At 49.6% G+C, this 15,325-nt stretch overlaps 4 protein-coding genes across 4 annotated transcripts; all 4 read right to left on the bottom strand.

Moving 5' to 3' along the window:
- Positions 1-583: 583 nt before the first annotated feature.
- Tb10.6k15.0650 (hypothetical protein, conserved) lies at positions 584-6,097 on the bottom strand (the record flags this gene model as incomplete). The annotated part of the gene is made up of 1 exon (XM_818099.1): positions 584-6,097. One exon carries the CDS (start codon positions 6,095-6,097, stop codon positions 584-586), a length of 5,514 nt encoding a protein of 1,837 aa, XP_823192.1.
- Positions 6,098-6,641: 544 nt separating this feature from the next.
- On the bottom strand, positions 6,642-8,045 carry Tb10.6k15.0660 (hypothetical protein, conserved; the record flags this gene model as incomplete). The annotated part of the gene is made up of 1 exon (XM_818098.1): positions 6,642-8,045. The coding sequence occupies one exon, from the start codon at positions 8,043-8,045 to the stop codon at positions 6,642-6,644; it is 1,404 nt and encodes a 467-aa protein (XP_823191.1).
- Positions 8,046-9,325: 1,280 nt separating this feature from the next.
- Tb10.6k15.0670 (hypothetical protein, conserved) lies at positions 9,326-12,259 on the bottom strand (the record flags this gene model as incomplete). Its single annotated transcript, XM_818097.1, has 1 exon — positions 9,326-12,259. One exon carries the CDS (start codon positions 12,257-12,259, stop codon positions 9,326-9,328), a length of 2,934 nt encoding a protein of 977 aa, XP_823190.1.
- A 354-nt stretch (positions 12,260-12,613) lies between these two features.
- Tb10.6k15.0680 (hypothetical protein, conserved) lies at positions 12,614-14,944 on the bottom strand (the record flags this gene model as incomplete). The annotated part of the gene is made up of 1 exon (XM_818096.1): positions 12,614-14,944. The coding sequence occupies one exon, from the start codon at positions 14,942-14,944 to the stop codon at positions 12,614-12,616; it is 2,331 nt and encodes a 776-aa protein (XP_823189.1).
- Positions 14,945-15,325: the final 381 nt, after the last annotated feature.

The raw sequence follows: 15,325 nt of genomic DNA, 5'->3' as shown, positions 1-15,325 counted from the left end.
AAAGAAAAAAACGAAAACCGGGCTAACAAGAGGTTTAAAATATAAAAAGACAAGATGACGGAACCCGTTACCACCATCGAGTAAGTAATGCCAAAACCGTAAGATTCAGTGGGGGAAAGAGAAGTCATGAAGGGCATCAAATAAACGAAACAGCGCAAAAAAAAAAAGGCACCGAACGAAGTGCCGTACGTACGGTTCCACTATATTCAGTTTTGCCATATAATACACGGGGCCAGCAGACTACAAACAAATAAATACTATACCATACTTGACTTTCCTTTTTTCCCCCTTTCCCCCTGTACACCAGCGGTGTATCGTACTGTTTTTATTTTCACAGTCTTTCAGGAAGAACCGCCCCGTTCTTCCGTTACTTTTGCGAGAAGGGGTATTACACAATTTTTTTTTTAAAAAAAGGGACAACAAATAAATAAACGAATACTTTATTTTACGCTACTAAACATCATGACAGAAACGAACGACTACCACATCACAAACACTTACATCCGAACCGTTCCACGAGCCCTGCAAACAATATAAACATACATATGTACTTAACAGTCTTTCACAGTAAAGCGCGGCGCCATCAACAAAACGACCAGTCGGGGGAAGTGGCGTCAAGAGAACTCACGTCCACGCCCCACCGTTCCGCTAATTGGTGGAGGAAGTTGCGCAGCTCAACCGACCCATTTGGTTTCACGACAAGCTCCTCAAACACCTTGCGGTGGATGTCCACGAGTGAACCCGTATCGTGGCACCGCAGCACTGAAGATATTTTGTTGAAATAACATCGTATCACATCTCGGTCCACAGCGCACGGAAAGATCTCGGAGAGGCATAGCGCCGCTGGGTACCGCTCAAAAATAGGGATACTAAGGTGGAAGGTTATGGTTCCAGCCACGACTGCCCGTGTTTTAATCCCGGTACGCCACAGTTTGACAAGCGGCGCCCTCAATATCTCATTTGTGCCGTACAGTGTCGGGGTTAGAAGTGCTCGCAACGAAAGCACCACACTCCCTAACTTCTCACACCCCTCTCTCGCCTCACCATCATGAACAGAAATCCGCAGCGCATCTGCCCCGTTCACATCCAAACGGACTGAAGAAAAGTGGAGGTAAACGGCCCCTCTCTTTCGGGATGGCGTATTTGAGTCCACCATACACTCCCCGTATGTGCGCTCCGTTACGTATTGAACCTCGTCAGCTGAAGAAAACTCGACTCGGGGGTATATCCTTGCTGGAGTTCGCAATCTGATTTGCTGAACCTGGCAGTATATTGTCGCTTGCACTTTGGGTGCCAGTTCCTTGCGAAGCACACGATGAACGGCACTCACATTATCGGAATGGTTAATTATCAGGTCGAGTCGCCGCAGCCCTTGCGGCAAGTACTTTTGTAGAAGTGACACGACATCATCCGTGACTCGCTCCACGTCGTGATGGGACCGGTTGCTGCTGCTGCGAGAGAAAAATGAGCTTGAGGAAGCTGGTGCGTCCACCTGAATGCCTAGTTGGCCCATAGACCTGCCCCTGTCGTCGAAGAGACGCAGCCACTTTCTAGACACACATCCAGGGGGACAATCTGCTAGAGTGAAGTCGCAGTAACATAACGCGCGCGATTCATTTGTCTTACTTTCTGCTAACTTCAACGTAAAAACTGTGTTTTTCAGTACAGCAGAACCTTCAATGGTGAATTCTTCATTGACGCAAGCAAGCCGCTTCCCCGACAGGTCGCCTGTGCGTAGAAGCTTCTTACAGCCATCCAACTTCACTTTTATGTAGACACCTTTTTCAGGAAGGCATTGAAACCCAAGAAAGAGAACACGGATTGCGTTATCTGACGCTGAGCCAGGCCGAGGTAACGATCTACATTCCATTTGACCGCTAACCCACCCGCTTTGCACCTGTATTCCCGCGAGAAAATTGGGGATCCGATGAATGTCCTTTGGGTTGGAATGAGAAACCTCCCACTGTACTCGATCGCAAAGGCTGTGATGCAGAGCGTGCCTCTGCTGCTCGGACGGGAGACCAAAATCATTGGTGTAAAGCAAAACTTCAACGGAGCCATGGATTTTAGCATATTTTGTCTGAGCCTGTCGCACGAGTGGGAGACGGAAAAGCATTTTCTTCCCGCACACGACGTTCCTGAGGGGTATCAAGGTTCGTCCAACCTCCACATCAAGCAACTCACACGCACGACTCATAAACACTATCAGGTTTAGTTCATCCTTTTCGGGTAATCCAAGATGAATGTCAAATGACCCTTTGAAATGGGAGTCAGGGTTGTCGGCGACAGGTACTGTCCTATACTGCAGGAGTCCGACTTCGAGAGCAAAATAGGGAGTACCGTCGGCAATGCCTGGAAAATTACACTGCACAATTTCTAGATGGAGTTGACGGGTGCTGGGTTCTGGGCCATACACCTCCACCAGCTTTCTCAGATGGTTGTCCACATCAACTTTCTTGCTGTAAGTGACGTTCACCACGTGAAGTCGTTCACGAATGTAATAGTAATAGTAATCACGCATCCTCGTATATAGACTCCTATCTGCATAATCTGATGGCGTCCCCACTCTGCCGCAACGGTCACAGGACATTGAGACGGTTACGTAACCAATGGGGGAGGCCGACGGGAGTCCTGGGCCTTCCACAATGTAGTGAGCTTGCCCACGAGCTGCCTTGCGGTGCACATCCGCGAATGATATGACACATTCTCCGTGGCTACGTTTTGAGCCTGCCTTGACGCTCACAAGAAGGCGCAGTGTCTGCGTTAGTGGTTGAGGGATGACAACATCGAATTCCCCTGAAATGTTGAAGAAGCCGTTGCTTCCCTCCACAGCGGGGATACGGCAGACCGTCCTTCCCCCTAACTCCGCCGTCATCGAACACGAACCAGAGGCAACGACCAAACCATCGCAATGCAAGTTTGATACCGTTTCCACGGAAATATGGACATTGACTTCCTCCTTCCCCCTCCTCTTGTATGTGTTCGTAACGAAGAAGCCTTCCACCTCTCTGTTGTCTTTGACAGAATACTCGCCTACGTACCATTCGAGCCGATGCAGCTCCGTCGGCGCATACTTCACGAGGATGCTTTGCAACCATTGCCGAAAGCTGCACTCTCTCCCCAGGGGTGGCGGTACGGCAACACCGAAATTCTCACTAAGGAGGGAGAGACACACCACACCACGTTGTTGCGCCACAGATCCATGAGGGGCGACCACCAGCGCTACGTAACGCGTTTGAGGCATGCCATAGCAAACATTTTTTATGGAGAGCATACAGAACCCAAGAGTTTTTCTACCGTACGGCGTGTCTGTCATGACTGTTATGGTAAGAAAGTCCTCATCTGGGCAAGTGATGGGAAAATGAAACACATCGTCATATCGGGGTGAACAAGTTTCGAACGCTGTTCTCGAAATGTATGTTGTCCTGAGCGTTGCGAGCATCACACATGGGCTTGGAGGAACTAAACGCCTCTCTTCCAAGTCGTCACAGTAGTGGAGGTGTACATGTAAAAACCGCCTTCCTGTGGTAGAGTTAGGTGTTTGCGGGACGAGGGTGTGACGAGCACGCTGTTTAACAAGAAGATTTGATAATAACTTGGGTGCCGTTCTCGCTGTTCTGGGTCGCAAGAACTCACTTGCAGAGTAGATGCCGTCGTCAATGATGTTCGCAAGCACTGGGTGATCTGATCCATGCTCACAGCCCGAAACCCCTTCAGATACCTTGAGCTTGGAGAACCCCTTGCTGGACTCGTCCCGCCACGGCTGCCACCGAGGCGCACGGAATATTCTCTTGCCCCACCCACCAAACAAGTGGTATAACGCGTTGGAAAAATTGGTAACACCTGTTGCCCGTCGTGACTCATTTGGCGATGTAAGCTCCTCTTGTCTAGGGCCGCAACGCTCTGAGAAGGTTCCTGCTTTGACGTGGTCACACAACGAGTCGCGAAGTTGAAGATCCTTTACCACAAACTTCACACCCACAAACCCACAGTTGGAGCACCCATCCTTCATGAGAGGCAACCAGAGGTTGTACTGATGCTCGGGGATTGCATTTTCCAAGGGAATGACAGTCCGGCCAACCTCTTTGTCGGTACCCATGTCGTACTGATCCATAACTACTAGGGTGAGTTCCGTGTGCGCGAACTGATCTATAAAAAACTCAAAGAATTCAAAGTAGTCCGGCTTCGTACTATTTCTCACTACACGTGTCTCGTAGCGGTCCACGCCCATACGAGCGACAACGTACGCACTCATTGTAAACCCAAAACGCTTCCTCAGCTTTCGACACCCCAATACTGTCATGTACAGCACATAAGTTGGATTCTCTTCGCCATAATCTCGACTCATTTCCTTCATGAATCCCTCAGTATCGAAAACAGTAGCAACCGCCACGTCCACAAGATGCAGTTTTTCTGGTGCGTGCTGACACGCATAGCGACGCAGACGCCCTGCATACATGCACTCTGATTCTGTATCAGCAGTGTACGACTGGCCCAAATTTTCACTGAAAAAAGTAACTGTTATTGTTCCACTTAGAAATGCCTTCTCTGTGCCCGCAGCTCCTACCAAATACAGCGTCCGGGTATTCTCAACACCTTTCTGAATTCTGAGGCAAGTAAAATCCACGCTTCCGTACACAACGTCCTCACATCCTGCTTTCACTACTTCAAACCGTATCATATCAGTTTCTCGAACAACGTCAATCTGAAAAGCATTGCCAAAAACTATTCGAGAGTTCGCAGTCACTCGCTTAGCGTCTGTACGGTTCGATTGGCTACCCATTGTGACCACAACTACTACATCCTCACCATCGAGGTCCGTAGATGCAACATGCAATAACGATTGCACCTCCTCCACAGTCAAACACAGTACTGCCGTGCCAGGTTCACGACCGTAGTAAACTTCCAATTCGTCCATCAATTCATCCAGTTTATTCCTGCGAGAGTAGAGAATAATATCCACCTCTTGCAGTCGCCGACGATCGTAGCGGTAAAAAAAACGATTCAACCGAGCATGGAACAAGTCGGCGGTTCCACCCGCATCTTTCGGTGACAGTCCGAACCCCAACGGTTTTATTGTGATATGGACGGCGCCTGTAACACATGGCGTTATGTAACTATCATGGCGGAAAATAAAATATTGTCTTTTGGAAGAGTATTCCGTTGTGAGCATGTAAACACGTATTCGCGCCCGGCCAACTTCAACATAACCCGATGACGAAGTGATGCGGTACACAATAACATCAAGCACAAAGTCCTCCGGGTTACAGACGTCGAAAGTGGCCGTACCCAACGTTGATCCCCAGACAGGGTTAGACGTGTACGGCCTTGACGGCGACACGAACTCCTCGGCTGTACTCCGAAACACCACAATTACATTTGATGAGTGGTGCTTGTCACTTTCTTCAAGAGAGGTACAACCTTCCAAAGCAACCCGGACCCGACACTGCGGAGGTTCTTCACAGTGATACTCCTCGCACAGGTTCCTCATTAATTCTTCAAAAGCCGCGCAAGAGCTTCGCGAACTCTCAGAGGAAGCAGCTGCGCATTTTGGGGGTGATGCTAGAGGCCTCAGTGGTGCTCCATCAGTCTCCATTGTGGAAAGCAAAAGGTCTACATCCCTCAAACGGCCCTTATCATTGTGCATCAGAAAACGAACCAAACGCGAGGCACACCACTCGTTCGTCTCTTCTTCAAAGCTGCCTTTACCTTCCCTAGAGGTGTCAAGCATCAAAGTGAGCTCAACTGTCCCGGCTATGCCGGCATCGTTCGCCAAAACATGGCGTCGCCGCTTAGGTGTCTTCCCCTGGAACAACCACACGGTGGATAATCGACATGTCCCAAGCAACTGTTGTTCGTTGTAGTCTCCACATCCCGTGGTTGACGAATTGTATACAAGTACTTCAACTACTGTTAAGCGGTCAATGTAACCAACTGTGAAAAGCTCGTTGAAGTAGGATGTGAAGGTGCTAGCTTTCCCGTGAGCCACGAACTCGTACACACCATCCACCACTATTAATACGCGAGGGGAAACGGTCGAGAGACCCGGGGAATGCATTATATGACAGCCATGTAGCGTGATAAGCAGCTTATTCATCAGCGCATATATATATATGTTTGTACCACGCTGCGCCACGCAAACGTATACGAACAGACACACAGCCACTCACCAAGTATATATATATATATATACGACCTCTTCCCACGTCGCGCAACGATACGCGTCAGGATTGTTCACCACAATGATCCAACAATACCTTAACCTCAGTTGTGTAAAAAATTGTGTGCACACGTATACAGAAGAGTAAATATAGATGCGTCTTTGGAGAGGAGAGACTTGAGGGTGGGCGAAAACAGGGAAAGTGGGAGAGATCGAAAAATATGGCGGCAGTGCGTATAGATGAGACTCATCTGTAAACACTACAAGAAGTGTCATGGTACCACAGTAGAACAACCAGGAACAGGAATTATAGAGTAGCCAGCGGCCCCCAAATAATTAAAGCGAATGACGAAATGGGAGGAAGGGGATCGTTGAGAGCTTTAATCGCCGAACCCTCAAAAAAAAAAGAACTGGACACCCCCCCCCTATATATTTACAAGCGGTACGTCCGAAACCCTTGTGCGACTACAAGAAAAAAATCTTAACACATTCCTTTCACGTACTCCTGAAGTGTATCCAGCATCTGCAGCTCAGAGTTCAGAACAGTTTCCATGAGCCTACGACGAGAGGAGTGTTCCTCCCCTGAAAACTGCTCTTGAACCAAATTCAGCTGCAGATGAGCTGCTTCTGCTCGCATAGCTATCACCCTGGACGCTAGGGTCATCAAGGCATCTGTGCGCTTCACCTGCCAATCCCGGTTTATGGTGTGAATTAGATGGTCAAACTCACCAGTGCTTACCGTCATAAGATGGAAAACATTAAAGAACCGCTGAACATCTTTAACGGTTGCAGGTGCGATCTCGGCACCCCAAGTGGAGGCAGAACACGAACTACCGACAGCATCTAAGTCACGGTTGATTGAGGTGCGTGGTAATCGTGAGATGTAAAGACCCTCATCGAAGAGAAACCCAAGGCGCTGTAGTCGCTCCACGCGCTGCCGCAACATCCTTACGTTCGATTCTGTGTCGTTTGTGCTTTCACCCGATGCCATAATAGCTGCAACTATGTCCACTATTACATCAACGGAAAATCGAAGCATATCCTCCCCTACAACAGAATCCGTGACGAACTGGAACTCCACGGCAAACCGTGCGGCGCCAATCTTTCCATAGGAAAGAAGCACCTGCTCTCCACGACGTAACTCTTTGGAGGCGACCAGACAAAAGGTTAAACTATGCTTGCGTCCGCCCCCACGGATTTCCAGGATTGCGTTCGCCTCAAAGGAGTGGTTGACCATGTCAAGACCAGGGAGTAAGTAAGGACCTTCACGGCCCTCAACGTTCTCCCGGTGGAAATTACGTGAGAGCACCAGGGCCAGACACTCACAAAAAAGAGGAAACGTAGCGCGATCCTCCGGCCAGTGTTCGGGATAGCGTTTCATAATCTCTTCTGCAAGACCCCACCGCTGGGAAACATTCATCTCGAGCAGTTGTTGCGAAAGACATGTCCACCGTGTCGAAACAGTACCTAATGAGGTACATGTAGCAGAGCAAAACGCTTTATCATCAATCACATTGCCAAAAAGGTGGTCTAACATGCGCGGGCACGTTTTAAGCCACGGTACCCAAGGCGATGAAGGCCGCAGAACTTCTGCCATAAAGCGCAGTGTCACGTACAATACATTATCTTTTACTTGGGTATCATTAAGTGCTTTCACACAGGGAGCTTCAACGGTGGAAGGCCCCGCATACGGCGAAATGGAACTGCTGAATGGGCAGCTGACTATAACAGTTTCCTTTGGAAGCTGCCTCCGAGCGAACACACCTGCTCCCATTGTTTTGGTAGGAACAAGAAAGGCTACATCGGGGTGGAGAAAGATGCCCTGTTTCTTAGCCCAACTTGCAAACAGTTGCGGAGACGGATCCGTGCCAAGGCAAACACTCATTTCACAACTAGGCTAGAGTGTGAAAGGAGGAAAAAATATCCTCCTTCTGGATGTAGAAAGAGAGTGAAACAGAAGAATACGCATACACCTCCTTTCTCCCCTACTTTGCTTTCCCTCGTTCCAAAGTATGCTGTAAACGGAGCAAATCAGAAAAAAATCGGCAGCAATTGTGACTTCAAGTGAAAAGGACGCGAAGCGAGTTTGATCCCTGGACAGATCACGATCAAAAAAAAAACAAAAAGCAGGAAGAAACATGTTGTGATATCAACCGCACCACATCCGCCACTCGCTTTCCTCTCTTACGAAGAAGAGTCCCTCCACGAAAGCTAACATAAACCGGTGACGATGATAACGAAAAACAATGACGTAATAATTGAGCTAAGCAGCTGTGGCACTGCAAACGAATTCGGTTTGATGGGTAACATCGTTTTCGAACTCAAACGAACACACCTGACCTCCCCTTGCGTCACACCGGAGCCTTCTTTTGTCAGTCGCAAGTAAACACCTCACGTGGGCGGTGAGGGAACGCAACATCCTAAACAACACCACAATTCCTTACAAAAGGCACCAACATGCGCACCGTGCGGGCCAAAGAGTCCCATCATCAGCCCTCATCCCCCTGCAAACCTCCGCTCCGCTCCACGGGGGGGGGGGGCATCTCTTCTTCTTTCCCACATCAACTGCTTTTGTACTGCCACACAGTCCTCGGTGTGTAGTGATCAACAAAAAGTGTAAGTGAAAAATATCATCAACCTCTTCCTTTGTGATCAGCTTCCCACCTAATAAGAGCCAAATAAGGTCTGACCGATACAGACATCAGGAGCAAGCAACGGAACCACATGGAGAGGATGGAAGTACATGACACCTACCTGCCGACCAACGACTTACCACTCAACGAAAAGAAGTGCAGGAGGGGGGAGGAAGGAACGAGTTCACAACTAGCAGATCACTGAAAACCACGAATACGTTAAAATTCAACATTTAACTCAAGAAGGTGAGTCGAATGAACATTGATCTACCGAAGGTTGCCGCAACTACCGGCCGCTAGGTGCTCAAAAGCGAAGGAAAAGGCGCATGTAAATCCTTCAGAAATGTTATTAAGCGCACGATATGATGAAACAGGCATAAGTTACTGGCCATTCCCGTGTGCCAAGTTTGAAGACTGCGCCGCTCGGTGGGGGGGGGGAGGAAAGAAGGGAGGGAATCTCCGAAGAGAGTTTCAAACAAGTACGCCGTGAGACCACATAGTGCAAGTCACAGCAACATAACGAGATCAAGAGCTATGTCGTTGTGTATTCAACTCCAGATCCCTTCTTTGGTTCGCTGGGCGTTCGCTCCGGTGGTGACACTTGGCGTAGATATTCCCCAAGACGCTGCATAGTTTCAAGAAGTGTCGGAGGAATTGTGCGGTGCGACGAGCTCACCACAGTAATATCACATGTCCCAACGATGATGAATCTCTCTGGCTGCCGTTTTTTTATTTTGTCCAGTTTAACAGCACCTGACAAGTGATCCAACAAGGAAACGCCTCTAACGCCTACACGGACATTGTTGAACAACACAACAAGGGGAGTATTCACGAAATAATTGGTAATCTCACGCAGATAATTGGAGGCATATTTGAAGGCGCGTTTGTTCATACTGTCTACGACAAAGAACAAGAAATCGACCTCCTCCATGCGTTCAACGTAGTAGCGCCAGTTCTCACGAAAACTCTCTCGACCACCGAGTTCGTGCATCGCAAACACCCACTCCTCAAAAGCGATTACTCTCTGGGAAAGTCCAATTGTTGGAAATGTCGGTTGTATGACACCGTGAAGAGAGTTGAGGATCAGCGTTTTTCCAACATCCTGAAGACCCGCAACAAGACCGACGCGCCACGCTTTACGGGCTAGCTTCACCTCCCGTGGTAGAACATAGTTTAGCGCCACTTGCGATACACATTGAAAATCGTAGATACTTTCCGATGCGCTGCAGGACAGCGATCTTCTTTCTTGGGGCACCGAGTCACTGCTTCCCAGCCTCACGGCCTGCTGTCGTTGTTGGGCACATCGCTGAAGCAACTCATCAAGGCCTTGTTCACTTTCCTTGTATTCACAGAGAGAACGAAGAAGCCGTCCTGCCGCATCTAAGTCGAGACGAGTCATCACTTCACCTCCAACAGCATGACTATAAATAGCCCGTAGTCGACGTAGATTGGCTGTAAGTACACGCACCAAATCGTGCTTACGAATCTGACGTCCGTCAAATGCCTGTTCGAGGGCTTCGATAGCATCACGGATAGAATCCGCACCGATCTTAAGGTGTACGGCAGCACCTTGCGAGTCGTAGATTGTACTCACAACACGGTGCAGATCGAGCACTTGTGCCTCCGCGTTGCGCTCAAACGCCACAGCATCGCCCAAGTCATCACTTCCTCCAGAAGAGCGGGAGCTAGAATCATCGTCATTCGCCCCACTGTATCCCTCCACGCCATTAAATGCTTGTTTCTCGCACCACTCCTTGAAGGTAGTTGCGGGCATCGAAGGAAAAGCAAAAAGACCATTCAACAGCACATAGGCTCGATCAATCTGAGGTACACCTCTTCGCGAACAAATGAAATTCATCATAGCACGTTGTTGAGCGGCTGTGCAGCAGACAATGTAATCCGTCAATATACCGTCGTGAACCTTTGGCTCCGGCAGTTGGGAAACGTCGTCCTCCTTAAATGGCACAAAATCAACGACAAGAGTGGTGACATTGGAAAAAAGTGATGCGTAAAGCGGTTTCACTCCAGCGTACGGTAGCTCAAGTGACCCCAACTGCTGTAGGCTTTCTAGACGGGTCAAATAAGTGTTAGTGATGGAAGTGACCACATCAGATAACTTAAATTGAGGTAGCTGAGCGCCAACGCTTGCAAACGAGCGAAATAAGTTAACCCATATAATACGCACACATTCGTTGCCTCCAATGGCTTGAGTTAGGGCAGTTTTACTGTCACTCAGCCGCTTGCTCAGGTCTGCTAGGAGAATAACTTCTACAAGTTGCAACCTCAATGACTTGGTCAGCACACGCTGCGTCCGGTACACTTCAAAGTATTTCGACTTCAGCACCACTGCGTGCCTGCAACGCCGCTGGTACTCAACCGTAGTTGTTACACGCAGTAGAGGTGGCTTCCCCGCATTTACAGTTGATTCATCCAGAACAATAGCTATTCCAGAAACAAAGTCCCCAATGTACTTGAGATAGCACGAATCGTCAGCGTCTGTATCAGAGCGTCTGAAATCCTCCACTACCTCGACGATATTCCGATGAATTGCACGCAAAAAATCCTCATGAACGTACTGATGCAAATATTGTTCAACCCTCTCCGTATCCCGTAAGTTTTGGCCCCACTGGAATGAAAATGAAAAGTTCCTGCTTCCGAGCATTTCACCAATTTCACGGCAAACAGCAACGCAACTTGGATTTGTTGTGATCCACCCCTCGATCCGCGGTTCACGCCACACGTGTGACTGCGTCATTTTCATCACTTCCGCCGAATCCGCAACATTGAAGCGAACGTTACCTGTTACATCTCGTGAAATCCACACGTTTAGCAGGAGACTACCTGTAGTTGGGTCATACTGTGGGCCCGTATCAATACGATCCTGGCCCGCTTCTACTGTGATCGTGTACCGCCGTGGCACCTCCACATCACCACCGTATGCATGGACCGCCGCGGAGATTGTGTCGATGGCAACATCAACGGCTTCCACCAGGTACTGAAGAAGATCATCAGGGATATCACTTAATCGTGCAACGGCCAAAGTAATGTTCACCCCTAATAAACGCCCTGCCACCAGCGTTCTCCGTTGCGCGACGCGCAACAGATTATAGTCACGATTGTACGTGGAGCATCGTTCGATGAGACGAGTGATTGCGGCATACCACCTATCCCGTTCCGCCAGAGAGCTAAGTCGGAGTTTGATGTTTTGGCCACGCCGAAGTTGCAGTACAAGGCCATAAAACTTGTTCTGTCTGTCACCAGATATAATGACTCCACGCACCTCTGATGCGCAGAACCTATCTAGCGGTACCGGCTCTTGATCATTTTTGTACACCTCTAAACGGCCTTGTGTCTCATCAACAACCCAAAAACGTTTCTTATACGCAACGAATGACTTGCGACCCCGCTCAACAGCACAACGCATAACACCCATCACATTGTCCGGCGGCCGCTGTGCCTGCTCCATTTTTACCTGTGGACCGGGAAACAAGAGTTTAAGGCGATCTGGAGTGAAACACGCCCTACGAGAAGTTGAAGAATCGGTGTGAAGGCACGATACTTCTTAGGGTCCCCGAATAGCATCAAAAAGCGTTTAGGCGGCTTGTCGCTGCAAGGTGAAAAGCTCTTATGATCGCATGAGACAAAGAAGAAGATGCATGTAAAATAGAAACACGAGAGGCAGGAGCGACCAATAGAGAATTACAATGATATACAATAAACGGGCCTTTCTGTTTGGCAAGTGACAGCAATTTACAGCTTCCACACTCTCTGATACTACCACACCTCTCCTCAGCCTCGTGCATTCACTAACCCTGCTTCTTCATGCCTTTTTCTTCACAAACAACCGCGTGCGACGTGCAGTTGGTTGCGTGCATTCCTTCGCCGCTTCCAACGTATCAGATGTCCCATGAGCTGCTTCAAACCGCCGCCACTCCGTTCCGTTCGGAGACAGAAGGAATTCTACCCACCGCTTCGACTGTTGTATCGCCTCAAAACTGGCGTTATTGTCCAGCCCCCCAAACTCTTGCAGCAACTTGGGGCGGTACCTCTCAAGCCGCTTACGGAATGTTGTGCGCATCCACTCCACAGACGAGTCCTCCGGTCGACCATCAGCCGTCGTCGACGAGACAACAAAATTTGTCACCGCACTAACGGCCTCTGCCCATCTGGCCGTCGCCGGTGTAAGAACCTCCGGCAGCCGCAATGGGGGCGGGGAGAGAACCCCAACTGTTGAGGCATTTTTACCCCTCCAACGTAATGCTTCATATATGTATTCATCCCACACGGAATCCAACAGCTCTTGGTATAGCTGACGAAGGGAAAAGTTAAGTTCCTCCACCTCAGCACTCTCCGAGAGCCCTCCACACGTTTTCTTGCGGGCAGAGCGAAGGAGACGTCGCTTCAGAGCGAGGCGGCGCGCCCAAGCTTGGTCCACCTTCTCCAGTACTTCATAACGCTCAGACAACGAGACCACCGACCGCGCAACTGCGGAGAAGGAACGTATGCATGCAGCACGCAGGGCGTCAGAGCGGTGAAATTGTCGTTCTTTCTCCTCCAACTTCGCGTAGCCCTCCCACAAGGCGAAATTTTGTGGGAACTGCTTAATCGCACTCTCATAGATGGCACGACTGCGCTGAACGCAACTTTCTGCGCTAACTTCACCAGCTGCGCAAGCATTAGACTCCAAGCGAAGCGCAGCATCGAATACTTCGGGGCAGGGTGAGATATTAAGTGACGCAGCGAGAAGTTTTTGTGCTTGAACAAACTCACCATGTCGCTCTTCAAGCGCTGCAGCCTCTATCCAGAGTCGTGGGCAACATGCCGTCTTAAAGGGGAAATGGCGGATGCACTTCGCTAATGCTGAGCGTGCAGCGGCCACATCACCACGCTCCTCCACCAAACGCGCATATGCCATCACCACAACAGCGTGGTGTTGCGCCAACACAGCATCTTTCTCCCCATCAATACGGATCCCAGCAGCAGCCGTTAAACACTGGAGTGCCTCCTCCCACGCTCCTCCCTTACTGCCCACATTAACAGCATGGCCCGCACACACACTTGCATTATCTCCTTGGGTCGCATCACGAAAAAGTAGAAACTGCGCAACGTAAGCATCAAAATCACGAGGGTTGTGGGCGATGCGATGCTGGTACATTGCTCTGGCGATGACTGAGGTCATAGTCTCATGGTTCTCAGCACTTCCGTATAGTCGTTCAAAGCGCTTGTAAGCCGTGAAAATGGCGTCCAGTGCCTTCACAGATGTACACTCCTTCAAAAGACGATGATATAGTTCGCGTGCTTCATCAAATTTCAGTGCGGCGGCAAGGGCGTCAGCCCACGCAAGCGGTATTCGACAATCTTTCTCACCATTTATATATTCGTTAGGCAACGATTCCATCGCACAAGCGTAAACCATGGCGGCACGGTCCGCATTCTTCAGCACATTCAACTCGGCACTACCATAGAAAATCCAACACTCCACAGTGCCGTGAGCCTCCACATACCGCCGCAAAATATCCCGACAGTTTTCAGCGCGACGCTGTTGCGCCTCGAACAGCGCAAATAACTCCCATGCGCACGCAGGTGGCGTCGGCCCTGACACCCAACGGTTAAATAAGTCGCGCACCTTACCGTCCTGCCCTGCTGCCTGTTCGAGCACAATATATTTTAGCCAGAGGTCTGTCGCGGATGGTAGTGCAGTGACACCACGCTCCCACACCGCTCGTGCATGATTTATAAAACCACCCTCCTCCTCCAACTCAGCATAATCGCGCCAGAGAACGGGATTTGCGCCATGAAACTTGACGGCGCGTTCCAGTATGCTGCGCATGCGCTCGTAGTCTTTCTGTTGTGCCTCCCACCTCGCATACTTCACCCAATTTCCAAGGAATGTGTAGCCGCGTTTCACCCGCTCCTCCAGTTCAGCACGCGTTTTTTGTCTGTAAAGAGCAAGTTCCTCTGGGCTGTTGATAACAACAGTTGTACTTGTGTTCGAGGGGCCAATGCTACGCTGCATCTCTAGCGCCCCTGCGATTAACTGGGCATCAGTCAACTGTGTAGAAGAAGCGCGAGCATCACGAAAAACAGAGCGGCGGCGCAACGCTGCAGCCGCTGGACCCATTTGGTCGTTGTGGTTACGGTTCCGCTTCATGGTGTGCTCCTAAGGTGTCCACCTACGAGGGTAAAAGTGAGAATTAAGTACAGAGCTGCGTGTACGTAGCGAAAAATGGCATGGCTCCCCTTCACACACGCACACAAGAGTTCAACCGCACGCCGCGGCGGCAAAAAAAAGTGTTTCCCTTTTAAGAGATTACCAACCATTCGTTCACCACCTCCCCTCCCCTTGGTGGGCTTGAGTGACATCCCCCTTTCATTGCCTTTTTTTGATAATTTTGTCGCCCCCATTGGCAACTTCACGATCCGCCGCCACAACCAACCAACAAAATGGTTCGCAGATAGAGTTGTGGTGACAAAAAATGTCTTGGACTCAACTCTTGTTGCCACCCCAGGAAAAATATAATATATATAAGTT

The sequence above is a fragment of the Trypanosoma brucei genome, chromosome 10 (genome assembly GCF_000002445.2).
Source record: "Trypanosoma brucei brucei TREU927 chromosome 10, whole genome shotgun sequence".
Taxonomy (NCBI): domain Eukaryota; phylum Euglenozoa; class Kinetoplastea; order Trypanosomatida; family Trypanosomatidae; genus Trypanosoma; species Trypanosoma brucei.
Note: the sequence above shows the minus strand (reverse complement) of the source record. Positions and strands in the feature narration are given on the sequence as shown.